This window comes from Gastrolobium bilobum, unplaced genomic scaffold (assembly GCF_033153095.1).
Source record: "Gastrolobium bilobum isolate Gb01-03AN ecotype WA unplaced genomic scaffold, APGP_CSIRO_Gbil_v1 utg913, whole genome shotgun sequence".
Taxonomy (NCBI): domain Eukaryota; kingdom Viridiplantae; phylum Streptophyta; class Magnoliopsida; order Fabales; family Fabaceae; genus Gastrolobium; species Gastrolobium bilobum.
Window position 1 is genome coordinate 984,852 of NW_026900059.1, and position 18,703 is coordinate 1,003,554.

Consider the following 18,703-nt stretch of genomic DNA (forward strand, 5'->3'; position numbering starts at 1 on the left):
GTAAAAGAACAGAAATAAAGGTTGAGGAAAACACTTTGATTTAGACCGTCATTCTAGCTAAAGTTTTAATTTTAAGGTTGTTTTATTCATTGACACTGACAAATGATTTATAAACTGCACTTTGATTATTATAAGGTTGTTTTGGTTGGGATTTTGAAACTATCCCTTCCCATAAGTATTTTCTTGCAAATTCAAAACCCTATTATTGCAATGGTCTTTTAACGTGAACCCAAACTTATTTATTAATTAAGTCACTCCTTACAACTAGATTAGAAATTTTCTTTTTATTTTTTCTTTTGGTTGTATGTTCCTTAATTTTTTGATTATATAGAAAATCATGTAAAATATGATAACATGTGCAAATTAAAGGAAAAAAAAAATGGAACAGGAATAAAGTGTTTGCTCTGTTTGGTTCGTATTTGCAGTCTTTCAAAATCAATTCTCACCGTATCTGTGGTTGTTTCGTTGCAATTTTAATTAAAGCTAATAAAAATGGCTGGGTCCTATTAGATAAAGAGAAAAGAGAAAATATTAATGGAACTCACTCACTTTTATATGAGAAAAAAATTTTCTCAATAAAAATAGAAATATTTTCCCCTGTTTAAAAATACAATAAAATATAATTAGACAAAGGTTTCATTTCTAAAGGTTTTGCTAACAGATATCCTAATTAAGGACAATATTGAAAGAACATAAAGTACATGTTATTTAGTATTTTTAATTACTTAAAAAATATTTATTGATTTTATGTGTTCTTAATGCATTAAACATTTTTTATAATTTTTTCAACTTATATCTTATATGTTAAAGAATGAAAATATTATTATTAAATAAAAAAATTAAACATTCAATATCTGAAAATTTAAAAAATATTTCAATAATTTTTTTAATTAAATTATAAAAAATAAATAAAATTTTATTTTTTTATTTTATCATATTTTTAAACTTTTTCGTTATTATATTCGTAATTTAAAAAACTTTTCACAATTAGAATGGTTTTACCGTAACGTACGGATGACATAATGTACCTTTTTCTGAAGTAGTTACTGTGCCGCTGCCCACGTTTTGCATCAAAAGTAATGGAAGGCAGCCAGATGGCGTCAAACACATCTAACAATCTTACTTGAGTTGATCCAACTCTGTAACGTCCATCGTCAAAGTTGACCCTGGTTTTTTTTCCACTGGTTCAGTCTTTCACTAAAATTTTAAACAAATAATAGATAAAACCAAAGTTGTTAAAATCGAGATCTTAAGTAAAATTGGAAGTAGATTAAAAAATCATAAAATGTAAAATCGTAATGTAAAAAAATATAAAAACGTAAAAGCGTTTGAAATATTAGTAAAATCGTTTTGGTAAAAAAAAATCATAAAAACGTAAAATCGTAGTGATAAATCGAGATTTTAACGACAATAGATAAAATCAAAGTGTTTTTTTTTTTTTTGTTCAAACGCGTACAATTGTATGAAAGAGTAAGTTTCAAAACATTCATTTTATATATATGAAAACTGTTATGAACAGATCACAAAATATTTAGGAAATATAGATAAATTGATTCTAATTCACATATATAATATTTGTTGGATAGATAATCTAGAGGTATATTCCCACACAACCTCCTCCTGCCACTTTGTTTTCGGAGTACGATCATAAGACTAACTTTTCATTGAAACAGAAGGTGCATTCAACCATCAGAGAAAGTGTGAGACTAATCTTCCATAAAAGAGGAGGAGATTTTCCTTTAACCTAAAGAATTTGCTTTGCTCAAGGTTTAAACCCTCCACAAAACAAACACTTGGGTGATCAGCTTGTCAACCGAGCAACTATTGGGGTTTAATTCACATAATATTTTATTTACACTAGAAAGGTTTTGAGAGCATTTTTCAACATTTTTATCTTAGAATTATGAAATATTTTCCAAATTATCTTTAAAACATCAAATATTATTTCGTAGAAAACATTATTTATATTTCTTTTTATAAAATTTTAATTATATTCCTTTATTTTTTTATTTTGGGTTTTTCTTAATCAAATTATGATACTGAGATTTGGATTTATTAACTCATATAAATCATCCAAATCTCTCATTATTAACTCATTCTCAGTGAATTATTTTTTCTTATTTTTAATTTAGGTTAATTGACCGTCAATTTCAATTAATTCACGATAAAAGTGTTTATGTTGTTAATGATGATGTTAATTTTTTTAACAACTTACAATGTATTTTTTTACAACCTCAAATATCTTAAAATTCATTTTCAGTAATATAATAATATACAAAATTAAATTTACTATAGTTGATTATATTAAAAAATAATTATATGTAATCGATGATTAAATTATTATTTTTCCACTTAATCAGAACATAAGCAAGCTCTTAAGCACTGTGTGCAGTGTGAAAGGGGCAAAAGGCCTTTATAATAACGCTTGGTTTGATTGCTCACTTTTTAATGGTGGTTATTTTCAAATTAATAATTGATTAGGCAGTTCGGTGTTAATGACTTTAAAGTATTAATTAATTAACTTCGTCTTGGAAGTTGGATGGAATTAACAAAGTAGCACTAACTCTTCTAACTACTCCTGCAGAAACAATTAATTGATGGGTGTCTTTCTTAAGCGAGCAGACTCTTAGTTTTGGTGCCATTAACTATGGTTTGTCCCCCATTAATTATTAAGCTTTAATTTAAATCGATATTCCTAATGGTTTGGTCAAAAAAGGGTTCATATGATCAAATATCATGATAATCCATTTATTTTGCACAGTATGACAAATAATTTCCCAGTTATTCTTTCTTTACTTTCATGTATGAATGTATTTGATACAGTGATTGTACTGAGATTCCAACTTATGGGCCTGTTTGGAGCACCTGATAAAGAAGATAGAATATGATAACTTATCACATCCTACTTTTATCTCTTGTTTGGTGGGTCAATAAGATATGATTAGCTTATCCTATTGTCTCATTTTATCCTATCAATACATGATTTCTTATCCTATGAGAGGAGTTGGGTTAGGATTCAATAGGATAAGATACCAATATTGGATCCCCAATATATCCTCACGCTACCCAATATATCCCCACATTACCCAATATATTTGTATTTATTGTATTATATTTTGTTTTTTCTTTCTCTTTTCTCTTTCTACATAATCTTATCAGATTGCCAATTATGTGTTCATCAAACACAGAACATGATATAGGCTTATCAGCCTCATATCATATACTACCCTTATCAACCCCATTCATATCCTACCTTTATTTTATCTTGTCCACCAAACGAGGCCCGTAAGTTCATCCAAATTACCCAAATTCTTCACTATTAAACCTATCCTAAAGGCTTACTTTCATATTTAAAAAAGTCAAACGAATTTTCTCCAAAAGTATTTATGTCGAGGGATTTTTATTTTATTTTTTTGGTTTAATTTTATAGATTTCGAACATCCCTGACTTCAAAAAGCTCAAGCTTGACAAATATATAGATTCATTTGAATGGATATAAGGTATAGATAGAGATGCATATTGACCAACTTATAAAGTTGTACATCATTACTTGGACCATGTGAATTAAAGAAGCGTAATTTGTGACAATCAATGAATTGAAGCACATTTTTCATCCTTCATTCCCAACTTTTATAGACAATCATGACTTATTAGAAAATGATTATGAAAAATTATGAAAATAGATTTTTAATGAAATACTTGTAATTTACTAATTTATAAACAGTTAACATTCAAATAAATATTTATACTAAAACTTGTTTTTACAAAATTTTCTTTCCTTGTAATTTTCCCAATATCTATGCTCTTATATCAATAGTAAAAGAAGTTGGACACTCCTCTATTGTTCAGGGCTATTCGCACTTAACACTTATTTTCGCCTATGACCCAGTCACTTGCTTTGCACTTTATTCTTATTGTTTTATTCTCTCTGCCTTGGGGTGGGGAAGGGAGGATCGTCGATGATTTTGATCATAAACCTGCGAATTGGTTCAGCTATATATGCTGACTTCATTGCTTTCATTGTTTTTTTCCAATTTAAAATTCAAATGTTCAACTTTCAAGGTTCACACTAAGGTGGGGTAGTATTTCCTTTTCATTTATCATAAGTCATAACCCTATTCAACGCGTGATAATTTATTTGCACGATCACACTCGAATTGTCTTGCTATATTCGTAGAGGAAGAAAATTTCTTCTTCTACGGAACATATTTAGGTACCACGAACACAAAAAAAAAATTAAAAAAAATTATCGACTAGCTCGAGAGTCGAGTTTGATATATGGTACACATGCATATATTATGGCAAATTATGCATTCATGTCACGTGGGATACAAAATATTTTGAATTTTTTTTAAGTTTTTAATTATTATTTTTTTTAAAAAATTCTCTATGTATTTGTTACTTTTTTAAAATAATAGTAAAAACATCCAATTTTATCACAAAATGTTATATTTACTCTATTTGCGCATAATGAAACGGAAATATTGCGTTTAAAAACTGTGTAAATTAACACAGTAAAATAATATGTTTAAAAATTGTGAGATTATTTCTATTCACTGCCTAGGTTTTTATTTATTTTATCATATTGATCATCCATGCGAGAATCTTGTCATTAAAACAACTCATCAATCTCACAACCAGTGAACCATGAAAAACAATTATCAAAGTCAAATTCTAAAATGCTTTGAGCCACTTAATCATCGTATGTGATTCAAATTCATGGCAATCTCAATAATAAATTAAGTAATTTAACTTAATTTGAAAGGTGACACCAATCGATTTATTTATTAAAAAATAAAATGATGAAATTGAATACTTTAAAAAGTATGATCTACATAACAAAGCTCAAATTCAGAAGTTAATTATAGACAGGGAAGGTATCCCTTGTATGTCTGTCATAAGGAAAAAACAATTACCTATTTAATCTAATATTACCTATTATATCAGTTATTTATTATTTTAATCTATTAAATGTTTAATTTTGTCGACATTTTATCAAAGATAACAGATGACTATAACATTGAATGGGTGGCTAAATGAGTAAGTGACCGTTACTTTAAGAACAAAATATAAGCCTATAACATATTAAAAGTGAAAATGGCGAATTGTAAATTCCATTTTTTAATAAAAACATTTTTAAAAATGAACAATTTTCAAAAGAAAATAGAGAAAAAACGCGTTTAGTTGGTTTTTAATAAAAATGTTTCTTAAAATAAATTATAAAAACGAGACAAAAAATGAAAATAAAATAGTAACTTTCTCATTTTTATAAAATTTGAAATATAAGTCACTAGGGTTAGCCTAGTGGTGAGAGAGAGTGGATAGTAGGGGACATTTTTTGAATACCACAAGGGTATCGAATTCGGTACCCCTTCTTTCTAAAATAAGAATTTTTTTATATCATATATATATATATATATATATTGTGTTTTTTATTTATTTTCCTTTGTCCTTATTATTTTCTAAACTAGTGTATTACCCGTGTCGATGCACGGGGGGAAAAGATCAATTTGTATGTCTCGTAAAAGTTTACCTAAATTTAAAATAAATATTATGAATAATATTTTTTGTTAAAATTTAATAGCATGATGTAGGAACAAACAAAAAAGATATATCTTTCTTCAGTCTCAAATTAAATAACGATGTTGAGCTGCACTACAAAACATATTCAGATATGCAGGTAACAAAACATGTATTATTAACACAACGATGATAAAATAAAAAATATTAATTAATAAAGACTTAATTAAAATTCAAAATATTCAAGTGATTTGCAACTTAATATAATGTATTTGTAATAAAAAAATTTAAACGTTGTGCTTGACATCTAGGTAATAAAAAAGATGTGTAACGTATACTTGTAAAAGTTATAAAACCCATTCCGCGATTCACTCTTAACGCAACACATAAAAATATATTGCTGCATTTTACCTTGTCATGTGGTCATTAAAAAATTACAAAGTTTGACTCATCTTCTTTCAGTATTTTTCAGAAATGAACTTTCATTTAGAAAGATCAAATTTACAAAATAATAATACATAAATATTTTTTTGCAAAGATTTGTGTCGTTAGTATTTGGAATTTTTCAAATTCGTATTTACAAAAATTAAAATCAGAATTAGGAATCTTATATTATAAAAGAAGAAGGGTGAAATTTTAATTTAATTATAAAAAAATATTGGCGCGCCGGTCCTTCGGACCAAGTCCAATTTTCAACCTCTAATTGTCAGCATTATATACCAGCATGTAATACATTTTTATATTTATCCACATAAAAAAATTCTTATAGTTGCATCTAAGTTTTTATATTTTATCTCAGAGATGGACATTCATTTATTACAATCAGATTTGTAAAATAATAAAAAATAAATTTTGGACCCGCCCCGAATCGGATTAGTTGTGAAACAATTAATCGATTGGAATATTTCCAAAAAAATAAATATTTTTTTGCAAGGATTTGTGTCCTTCATATTTTGAATTTTACAAATTTAAATTTACAAAAATTGAAATCAGATTTAGAAATTTAATTATAAAAAAAGAAGTATGAAATTTTAATTTATTTATAAAAATAAGTTAACGGGTCGGCCCTACGGGCCGAGCCCAGTTTGTCACCTCTAACTATCAACATGTAATGAGTTTTTATATTTATCCACAAAAAAATATTCTTATAGTTGCATTTAGGTTTTTATATTTTATCTCAGAGATGGACTTTCATTTATTATAACTGATTTACAAAATAATAATAAATAATTGTTTTTGCAATGATTGGTGTCGTTAGCATTTGAAATTTTAAAAAATTTTATTTACAAAAATTAGAATCAGATTTAGAAATTTAATTATAAAAGAAGAAGGATGAAATTTTAATTTCATTATAAAAACATGTTGGTGGGCCGGCCCTGTGGGTCGAGGCCCAGTTTGTCACATCTAACTATCAACATGTAATAGGTTTTTATATTTATTCACAAAAAAGATTCTTATAGTCGCATTTAAGTTTGTATATTTTATCTCAAATATGAACTTTCATTTATTGCAATCACATTTAAAAAATAATAATAAACAATTATTTTTTGCAAAGATTTGTGTCGTTAGTATTTGGAATTTTACAAATTTGTATTATAAAAATTAAAATCAGATTTATGAATTTAATTATAAAAAAAGAAGGATAAAATTTTAATTTAAGTATAAAAATATGTTGGTGGGCCGGCCCTCCGGGCCTAGCCCAGTTTGCCACCTCTAACTATCAGTATGTAATAGATTTTTATATTTATTCACAAAAAAGACTCTTACAGTTACGTCTAGGTTTTTATATTTTATCTCAGTGATGAACTTTCATTTATTACAATTAGATTTGCAAAATAATTATTTTTTTACAAGGATTTATGTGGTTATTACAAATTTTTTTCTCTTTTGGTATTAATTTTTATTTAATTTATTTATTTATTTTCTTTTATAGTATAAATATGTCATTTCTTATTTTCTAACAATTATGCATATTTTTTTTATAATTTTAAATATTTTTTCATTTGACCTATAATTTTATATTAAATTTAAATTTATTATATATATATATGTATATATATCTTTGCACTTCATAAACATTAAATGTTGAAAAAATGTTAAACGTTAAAATAAAATTAAAATTTATTATTATATATAGGTGAAAATTTATTATTATAATATATGATATTTTATGTCTACAAAAAAAAAAGTAACGAGATAGTAAATGAGCTATCTGCCACTAACAATTGTTCAAATATTTTTCACCCTTTAAAATTCAAATTCAAATTCAAATTCAAAATTAAAAATTCAAATTTAAATTTAAAATTAAAAATTAAAAATTGAAAATCAAGATTTGAGAAAGCAGTGAGATATTATTAATTTGAAAATTTCAATGCAAAAAGTAGAAGGACATTAAATGAGTTGTCTGCCACCAACAATTGTTAACATACTTTCTCAATTGAATTTAATTACAAATTCGATTTTATTTAATATTTTTCTTTATTCTTTTTTACCAAAGAATGAAAGATTTTAAATATTTTGTAGTGTGAACACAAAGCTGAAAGTGAAGGAGAAAGCGACACGTCACCAAACTTGTCAAATAATGGCATTCCTTTAGAATATAAGATGGGGAAGGGGTGTATCTATGACGGTAGCACCCAAAATTCACTCGGTAGTAGGTGTTGTGCTTCATTTCCAATGTATTAAAAAAATAAAAAATAAAATAAAATATGAAATATGAAAATTAAAAATATGGTGACAAAACTTACAACTAATGTTATTAAATCCTGGACATCGACTCGGTCGAGATACCGGATTAATGAGTTATTGATTATTGGTTGAACAACTTGAATTGAATTTATGAAAAAATATGTAATAAATATATAAATAAAAGTAATATGACAACAAAAAATGATGTGACTTAATGGTTAGCATCAGTCCCTGGCCTTCCTTTAGGCTTTAGGTATTAGAATCGAATCCTAAAAATGCAATTATAGTGAAATATTTGACATAATTTTCAATAACTGGTTCAACTAGAAAATCAATACCAATTTGGCATTGGTTGAACCTAATTTATGGTTGGTGTTGGAAATCGACAACACACAAATCGAAAATGAAAAAGAGAGAGAGAGAATAGACACGCTGATTTACCCTGGTTCACCCAATTAAGGTTACGTCCAGCTTGTCTGTACTATATTTACCCTGGTTCACCCCGCCCGCTCACCTGAGAGCGGAACCCCAGTTGCCTTTCTGCTGACCCCGATAATTAGGGTCCTCATCAGCATGCGAAATATGAGCCATACCCAACAGTTGGTTCATGAGTTATTGACTAGGTTGCATGCATGGCTGAATGATTGTCTGAACCGGATAGGTTAGTAATTCGGTTCCCAATTTAATTGGTCAGATATGCTCGACCAGCTCGATTTTAATAATAATACTTACAAATATATAAATAAAAAAATTACATAACTCAAATTTTTTTAACTTGACGATTTAGAAAGAAAAATCACTTTTTAGGAAATGAAAATAGAAACAAAATCAGATGTTTAATTTCTTGAAACCAAATATTATAGTATACAGAGAGAAAAATAAGACAAAAGGATAAGGGAAATACATAGAGGATATCATATATGGCTTTAATATTTCTATAGTGAATGTAGATAAGTTATCTACATTTACTTTCAAAATAACGTCGTTTTGGATTGAAAAATTAAAAAATTATAATGAGAAAGACTATTATAACCTTAAAATAAATTATAATTACAAAAATATCTTGATTTTCATCCCAAAACGACGCCGTTTTGAGCTCAATTAGATAACTTATTTACATTGACTACAGAAAAAACCAACCTATCATATATATGTTTTATTATTTTTGGGATATTTTTTAAAGGAGAAACAACAAATAGTAATGAATGACATGTATTCAATTTTGAAATTAATTAAAATTTTTAATATGAAACGGTTAAGTGTTCTGTACAATTTTTGCATCATGAAAAGAAAAGAAATCGTGAAAATACTTTTTTATTATTAAGAGAAAATGTTATATTCATTTAAAAGTAAAATTGGTTAACAAAAATAAATTTCTATTTCTACATAAGTTTGCTGACAGATTACTTTTTGTTTTACTTAAATGGTGTAGTAGATGAGCTGCTATTATGTGAATTGTGGGTTTTTTTTCCTTAATTTCTTAGTATAATTTGCTTCATGCATTCTCAGCGTGATTTTTGTGATTAAGAAGCGTGTTTTAAAAAAAATTGAAAAATGAGGTTCAGAAATAAGATATCAATTGAACACAAATAGCTGCAGTAACGTGATATATCACTAAAAAAAAAAAAAAGCTGCTTAGCTATGTCAGTTTAGTTACAATTGTAATAACTGTGTCAAAAACTTACAATAAACCCAAATTTGTGTGGCGATTAGCAGCCATAGCAAAATTAAGCCTTTAAATTTTCATCTCCCTTCATCTATTCCTGCAAATTATAAAATCCTTATACATACCTCTCTAGTTGCATGTCAAAATTTTCAATTCCAAATATGTATTCATGATACCTTGTAGTTGTATTTAGTGTAAAGAACCTTGGATACACCACCCCAAAAGCTAGCTCAAAGGGTGAGAGTGCTCAATGCCTTATAAAGACCACATTAGTTGCCCACACAATCAATGTGGGGCTATATATCTCAATATTTAGGTCACAAAACCTCTCTCTGTTAAAGATGAATCATCGAAAATGCATACTTTCAATCTTCAAGAAAATCACATCAAAGAATCTTAGTTTTGGTACAATGACCTTCTATCATACTGTTATAGCTTCTCATCCCATTTATCATGAATAAATCATTTTCTTGACAAATTAGTGTAAAAAAATTGATGTAAAAAATTGTAGGAATTGAAAATCAATCCATCAATGATTTGAGAAAAATATTCAAAAATCTGCTATGGATTATTCTAGAATGATTTATTTCCTTAATTTTTTCTTATCACTTATGATCTCATATAAATTTGTTAAGCTCCTCACAATTAGTCTATATTTCAGAGACTTTGAATATAGCTATTATTGAATAATATGCGATGAATGTTTTTGACGTATTTATATTTATTATATATTAAATAAAAAATATCAAATTAACTTTAATATTATACATATCAATTTACCACGCTAAATTAAGTTTAGATCGATCGATATGATAAAAGGAAAGTGAAGAGGGAAATAAAAGCCTTAAAAAAAAGAATTTCCTTCATTTCCTCCCATATTTTTTCTTTTCCTTTTGTTTCTAGCGAATTTCCTTTTTCCCTTTCAATTATTAGATTTTAAAGCTGAGTGCGTATACGATGACGAGTCAAACTTTATTGTAGTGTGAACATGCTTCTGTTAATTACCTCTGGTTTATCGTTCAAAATATGTCATTGTAGTCAATGCTGATATATAATACCAGTTATGTTTACTAAAAAATTATATATACTAGTTGGGCTGTGATATTATATTTCTCCACCACCAAGTAGAGAAGGTGAACTTCTTTCGTTCCATAAAGAAAAACTTGTAAAGTACTAATCAATTCAAAAATTTAAGTTGCTAGATGAGACTATGTCCATTTATACGAGAGTTCATTGAACTTGAACGATGGACAATACACAAGCCTATTTACTTATGCTAAGAAACTTCACAAGACTTAATTAATTATTAATTAAATAGGGGACGGTGAGAATCGAAACCGTGACTCCAAATCTCTGATACCATATAAAGAATCAACTCAATCCTGTTCCTACAAAATTCTTATTAAAGTGAACTTCCCTTTTTCTTTTTCTTTATTTTATATCGATCACTTTATAATTTATATAATAGAAAATTATTAATATACTATTCCTGTTCTATATATATACATTGGCGGACCTCATGGTTGTCTATGTGTGCAAGTGTAGAAAAAAGAGAGTAAATAACATTTTGGGTCCCTAACAAAAAATATGGTACCCACTTTAGTCCCTTACAAGAAATATTAGTCTCGAGGTCCCTAAGAAATTCAAAGAGTATCCATTTTAGTCCTTTTGAGGGACTAATGTGGGTCTTTTTTAAATTTGTGAGGGACCACAACTTCAACTAAATGGGTCCACTTTGAATTTCTTAGGGACCTCGAGATTAATTTTTTTTTGTAAGGGACTAATCTAACGACCATGTTTTTTGTTAGGGATCCAAAATGATATTTACTCAAAAAAAAAAAAAAATCGTTTGAAATAGCTTGAAGAGTAAACTACCTTTTAGGTCCTCAACAAAAATTGAGGGCCCATTTTAATTCCTTAAAAAAAAGTCGACTTATGGTCCCTCTGAAATTCAAAATAGACACATTGAGTTGAAGTCGAAATCATGATCCCTCTGCAATTCAAAGAAGACACATGTTAGTCTCTCAAAAAGAATAATATTGGTCTATTTTAAATTTCATAGGGCCACGAGTCAACTTATTGGGCCCCGTGATATTTGTTGAGGACCCAAAAGATACTTTACTCTAGCTTGAAATAACATTTACAAAAAATGATGAGTAAATATCATTTTGGGTTCTCAACAAAAAATACGAAATCCATTTTAATCCGTTAAAAAAGAGAGTATCTATATTAGTCCTTTTTTAGGGACGATTGTGGGTCTTTTTTGAATTTCTGAGGGATTACAATTTCAAATAACTGAAATTTTAGACGGACCATAATTTGACTTTTTTCCCCTGAATTAAAATGGGTTCCGTATTTTTTGTTGAGGACCCAAAAGAGTATTTATTTAAAAATGAAATATGCATGTAATAGCAAAGCTTGATATATGTGAAAAAGAGAAAGATACTATATAATATTTGGAAGTATATATATGAGCAAAAATATAAATTATATACAAATTTTATAGCGAGATATATATATATATATATATATATATATATATACACACACGTAGGGTTTTATAAGAGTTATGTTGTAAGAAAAGTGATTGTGTAATATTATAGAGATTCGTTTTGCGTGTCTTCATTTTTTTTTTTTTTGCTTCAAAAAGTGCGGGTCTCACAAAATGTTGTGTGTGTAGGAAATTTTTTTGTATCATGTGACGTAGATGCAAATCCCATATACGTATAAAACAAGCTTAAAAAATGGAGATCGCGTCATGTTGACGCGGCCTTAACGTAAATTGTAACCACATTAAGTTGTAACTGTAAATTGTACGTAAAATGTGTTATTTTCTAAACTAAAATGATCAATGTAATTACTGTAAACGAAGTTTGGTGAAAAACTCATGTTTCTCATGGCTTCTAATTTCAAAGGGAAGATCATCAACCGCGTGAAAATCCTGAGGTTTGAGTTGAGCTAAGAATGCCCTCAAGGTTTGATTTTACATCTGTCATTTCAATGTGATACACGTCCAAAATTTTTTTTCCAAGATTTTCCCGGGAAAATGGGAACCATATCTCACATGCATGCTTCATGGTCAATGTTTAGTCTATACATGGCAAAACGTTCCTCAACATTTCTGTGATACCAAGTTCTTGGAAGCATGATATAGTAAGCAAAACGAGTAACATTAGGAAAATGGAGAGTCAGGTGTGGAGGCCAAATCTTGACACGGTGATGTTTTTTGTTGCCGCCCCACGTTCGTATCCAAGGACCCCCCTCCCTCCCTCTCTCTCTCTCTCTCTCTCTCTCTCTCTCTCTCTCTAACCTTTCAAACCTTTTGTCTAATGTTTATGTCAATAGTTAATGTGTTTTGGTCTGTGTCTTGGTCAGGCTATTCCAATTTACTATTTCAGAATAGAGTCCAAATACCGGCCAAAAGGTCCTTCTTTCAAGTCAGTACCCGTCTTCATGTTATTAGAAATTACAGGAAGAAAAACTTTACACAATCCACAAAAGGAAAATATGAATCAATTATAAATTTATACTCAACCTATATATATATATATAGACACACACATAAGAAATTACTTTTGCACTTTATCTTATATTAAGATTTTTTGTAAAGATTAGTTCTATTCATATTGTAATAATCGATCAAATACTCAGATAACAATTTATTTAATTTATTTTTTAAAAAAATACCAAAACTAATTTTTGCTGTTTTTATTCAGTACAATTTGACCCAATAAATTGGCTTAGTTGGATTAACCGAAAATTGATATATCTAACTATTTTTAGTATAAATTATAATTTGTGCAAATAATAATAATAATAATAATGTAGATTCGATATATATAAATTTCATATGTAAGTTTTTTTAGCCCTATATTTTAGTTACATCTGAAGAAAGCTTTTGTGCATAGAAATTATACCAAGGTAACCAAAAAACATAAATTAATAAGTAAAAGCACATCAATCATTTTTATATTTTCTAATACACCACATCATATAAGGAAAATAGATACATTTTGCCCCACCAATATATATATATATATATATATATATATATATATATATATATATCTGGTTCTACCTTGTGTTGACTTATGACAATGTGATCACCTTGACTCTGATACCATAATAAACAACCATATCATCTAATAATCCAAGCTAATAAATGAACGTTCATTAATGATTTTTATATTTCACAACGGGTTGAAACTTGGTTAGTATTTTGAAGATTCTGATTGCTTTGATAACTATTTTTAGAACTATAATGAGATATGCTTAATAAAATTCTTAGTAGGGAGCTTCGGGATATGTAGTTCGACTCGTTTCAAATAGTTAAAAAAAAAAGGAACCAATAATCCCACTTCATAGCGGGGGTTCATCAAAATAGGAACACTAATTTTTAGTATTGTGACCTTTTCTTGTTTTCCTTCGTACTCTTGAGATTTATTCGTTAAATAATATTTGTTTTTTCATTTTAAAACATCTGCGGCTTAATATAATCAGAAAACGATTAAATATAAAAAAATATCAGCATTTGAATTATCTACTTTTGATTAAAATATTCAATAGATCATTACTTTATTAATATTTTTTTCTTATTCTGTTTAATAAAAATATCAGTCGACAAAAGATAGAAAAATTAAAGAAATTTAATGCTTCTCTAATTTTTTCATATAATTAGATCAAGCTAGTAAGTAAAATTTTAGATTACAGTATAAAACATCTGTTCACCAAGATTTTGTCACAAGCTATATATTAGTAAATCTTATTTATTATAGTGTCTTGAACTTTTCTCTCTTTTTATCTCCCATTTGGATTAAAATTAAAAACTTTGTCTTTGCCCTTTGGCCGAAGCATATGTATTTTGCACACCCCTAGTTTTCTTCATGGAAGGAACAAATACCTGACGCATATCCAAACCGAAGCAAGTTTTTATAAATTAAAACCCTTTTTACCTTTTCCTTTAATTAATCCTTTACACACGTGCTGAGCTAAAGAAATGACAAGCACGCACGCAAGCAATTTGCATTTGACCATTATCCCATTATTTATTTATTCATTTATTTATTCTCTTCAGTCTTCAAAGGTGTTGAAGTTCGAAATAGACTTTTCCTCCTTTTGCTAAATCCACTGCCTATAAATACCGAAAATTCTCTTACATTTCCATGCACTCGTTTGCAAAGTTAGCACACTCAACATCCTTTGCTACTCAAACTAGAGTGACCTTACATTACACCTTAATTCAGGGGAAAATTTTCAAACATGGGTTTAGGAAATAATAGCTATCAGCTTCTGTCAAAGATTGCAACCAATGATAAACATGGAGAGAATTCTGCATATTTTGATGGGTGGAAAGCATATGATAGAAACCCATTTCACCCTACAAAAAATCCTCAGGGTGTTATCCAAATGGGTCTTGCTGAAAATCAGGTATATTAAGAATGTCAAATTTGCAAATATTGTTGTTCTTTTTATACGGTTTAAGCAACAATGAGATGCAGTTTTTTGATAAATTGTTCGTTTTTTTTTCAGCTCTGCTTTGATCTGATTGAAGAGTGGATAAGGAATAATCCCAAGGCTTCTATTTGCACTCCTGATGGAGTGCATCAGTTCAGAGATATTGCTAACTTTCAAGACTATCATGGGTTGCCAGAGTTCAGAAGTGTATGCAATTAACAATAAAACTTAAATTAATTCATTATTATAAGGATTGAGCATGTTGTATTGATAATAAAAATTGGTTTTTTTTTTTATTATTTTTTTCAGGCAATGGCAAATTTTATGTCGAAAGTGAGAGGTGGTAGGGTCACATTTGATCCTGACCGTATAGTGATGAGTGGAGGGGCTACAGGGGCAAATGAACTAATCATGTTCTGTTTGGCTGATCCTGGTGATGCTTTTCTGGTTCCTACACCTTATTATCCTGGGTATGTATCTTCTCTTTCATAATATATGTGTTCATTCAATGTATGTCACAGATTCACTCACCCATCAAATGTTAAAAGTGGAAAATGAAAAAAGCACGCATGTATAAAGTGTTATAACTATTTTTGTTTGTTTTGGTTAAAGGGAGAACTCCAATGTCTTAATTAACATGCTATTTTTGAAAAACTTTTATTCAAAATTGAAGTCTAAACAATTGAATCTAGAGATATATGGCTTCCCTTTGCCATGCTGCCACAATCTTCTAGTTTAGAGTATATATTAAGAAAAAAATGGGTATTTTATCTACAAAAAAGAAAAGACCAATTAATCCAGCATATAAAACCACTATCAAAAGTAATTTGTATATGGGAATTGTACTTCTCCTTCTATGAAGAAGAGATATTTTGCAGTAACATATTATAACTATGTCTTATCAGTAAGATATAATTATAATTTTAAAAGAATATTTTTTTCTCTTCTCGAAAAGCTATCGGTTGGGGTGATGGAAAGAAAAAAAATAAATTTAATATTACAACTATATCTTACCGATAAGATATATTTATAATTGGTTATTACATAAAATCTGTTACGCAGAAGTTGGGGTCCTTTGTATATTGATGTAAACATAATCCCAACCATTAAATAATCTCATTTCTTATAAAGTATATGTGACGTGGCACCGAAGGATTTTGGTTGCAGACACCAAATGGGATGAAGCTTGTGTGTTCATTTCAATCAAACTAGTGCGTGTGCATCTTAGTTTTAATAATAATGAATTGATGTTTTTTCTTCGGAGTAAATTATGAAGCTTTGTTTCAAAGTTCCCTTTCCCCAGCTACGTGAGGTGTCAACCCTACAATTTCCCATTTAAGGTAATGGCACTAAGATCCAGGAGTATGAAAACAAAAATTCAAACATGACTCAGTAAGTTAGGTCAAGCTGAAATAATAATAAAGCCTTCTACAGTGTGATTAGTCAACAAGCATGTAGTTTAAGTCTAAATCCAAATTAGACACTTCATGACTCAAAGTTAAGTGGACAATAACCATTGACCTCTGAAACATGACAACATGAACGCCTCATTTTATTAGTTCTTTCTTTTTTAATCTGCATGTAATTCCTTTTTAAAAAATTTGCCTTGGTAATAAACATAGTAACTTTTTTTTCATTGTGTTAATTTGTCTAAAAATTTGTATATTTCATTGAAAAAAACTATTGATTATTCTTTTAAGACCCTAGCTTATAGCTTTTACTTTTCCGACCCACTTAATGCATGGACCACAGTATATATTGTATTCAATACTGAATTGGTCAAAGGAGAGACTTATTAAGTGATTAATTAGGTTCTTATCATGACTTGATTAAAAAATGGAAAAATTAATCTACATGTCTCATCCATGATTCATCATGTGTACGTGTGTGGTGATACAAAATATTTCATATTTTATTGCAGATTCGTCCGAGACTTGTGTTGGAGAACTGGGGTGCAACTGATTCCTGTGCACTGTGATAGCTCCAACAATTTCAAGATAACAAGAGAAGCCCTTGAAGAAGCTTACAAGAAAGCACAAGAGAATAACATCAACGTGAAAGGGTTGATCATAACAAACCCATCAAACCCTTTAGGCACTACCTTAGACAGAGAGACATTGAAGAGCCTTGTGAGCTTCATCAATGAGAATAACATCCATTTAGTTTGTGATGAAATCTATGCAGCCACTGTATTCAGCTCACCAGAATATGTGAGTGTTTCTGAGGTCATTCAAGACATGAAGTTCTGCAAAACAGAACTCATTCACATCGTTTCTAGTTTGTCTAAGGACATGGGGTTCCCTGGTTTTAGAGTTGGGATAGTTTATTCATACAATGATACAGTTGTGAATTGTGGAAGGAAAATGTCAAGCTTTGGATTAGTCTCTTCTCAGACTCAACATATGTTAGCTTCAATGCTTTCAGATGAAAATTTTGTAGCAAATTATCTTGAGGAGAGTTCAACAAGGTTGGCAAAAAGGCATAACAAGTTCACAAAGGGACTTGAAGAGGTTAACATTAGTCGCTTCCCAAGCAATGCGGGGCTTTTTTGCTGGATGAATTTGAAAAGCTTGTTAGAGGAACAAACATTTGAAGCTGAATTGAAGCTTTGGCGTGTGATTATCAATGAGGTGAAGCTCAATGTGTCACCAGGGTCATCTTTCAATTGCTCTGAGCCTGGTTGGTACAGGGTTTGTTTTGCTAACATAGATGATGGAACAGTGGAAGTTGCACTCAACAGAATAAGAGTATTTGTAGGGAAAGAAAGGAAGGAACCAGTGCAAGTCAAACGTTGGCAACAGAATCTAAGGCTCAGTTTCTCTTCAAGGAGGTTTGATGAATCTGTTATGTCACCTCACATGATGTCTCCTCATTCACCAATTCCTCCCTCACCACTTGTTCGAGCCACTTGAGGAAGAGTTTGTCTTAATTTCAAGAAAATAATAATGTCTGAGTGTAGAGCTATTAATCGTTTTTGTTTTTCTTCCTATTTTGGTTTTCAAGTATGAAGTGTTTTAGAGAGTACTTAAGATATTTTGCTGTAGGTTGTCCTATTTAAAACCAGCTAACAATGAAGTTGGGTATAACTGAAATTATTTGTGCAATTGATGAAGTGATACATGATAAGCAAAAAATTGGCTATTTTATATTTATAGAAAATTACCCGAGGTTTCATTCTATGGGTTTGTGTATTTGCAAGAAGCTACTTCCTTTTTATAATGACAATTATCTAGCTAGTTAAACCAAGATGGAAAATGTATCATGTAAGAATCTATCTCCGAATCTATGATTTATACAATAAGAGTTATATTGAGATATATAGCCTCACATTGATTGTATGAGCAACTAATGTGGAGTTTATAAGGCCTTAGGCAC

The 18,703-nt window shown here is 29.0% G+C and overlaps 1 protein-coding gene across 1 annotated transcript; it reads left to right on the forward strand.

Annotated features, from left to right (window-relative positions):
* The first annotated feature begins 15,133 nt into the window (after window positions 1-15,133).
* Window positions 15,134-18,240, forward strand: LOC133295109 (1-aminocyclopropane-1-carboxylate synthase 1-like). Its single transcript, XM_061493906.1, has 4 exons — window positions 15,134-15,301; window positions 15,404-15,535; window positions 15,638-15,798; window positions 17,250-18,240. The coding sequence occupies exons 1-4, from the start codon at window positions 15,134-15,136 to the stop codon at window positions 18,238-18,240; spliced, it is 1,452 nt and encodes a 483-aa protein (XP_061349890.1).
* Window positions 18,241-18,703: the final 463 nt, after the last annotated feature.

Bases quoted from the DNA above. Each gene is read 5' to 3' on its own strand.
- LOC133295109 (XM_061493906.1), top strand. From the start codon at position 15,134: ATGGGTTTAGGAAATAATAGCTATCAGCTTCTGTCAAAGATTGCAACC. The intron at 15,302-15,403 runs GTATATTAAGAA...TTTTTTTTTCAG, and splicing joins TGGGTCTTGCTGAAAATCAG to CTCTGCTTTGATCTGATTGA. The intron at 15,536-15,637 runs GTATGCAATTAA...TATTTTTTTCAG, and splicing joins GGTTGCCAGAGTTCAGAAGT to GCAATGGCAAATTTTATGTC.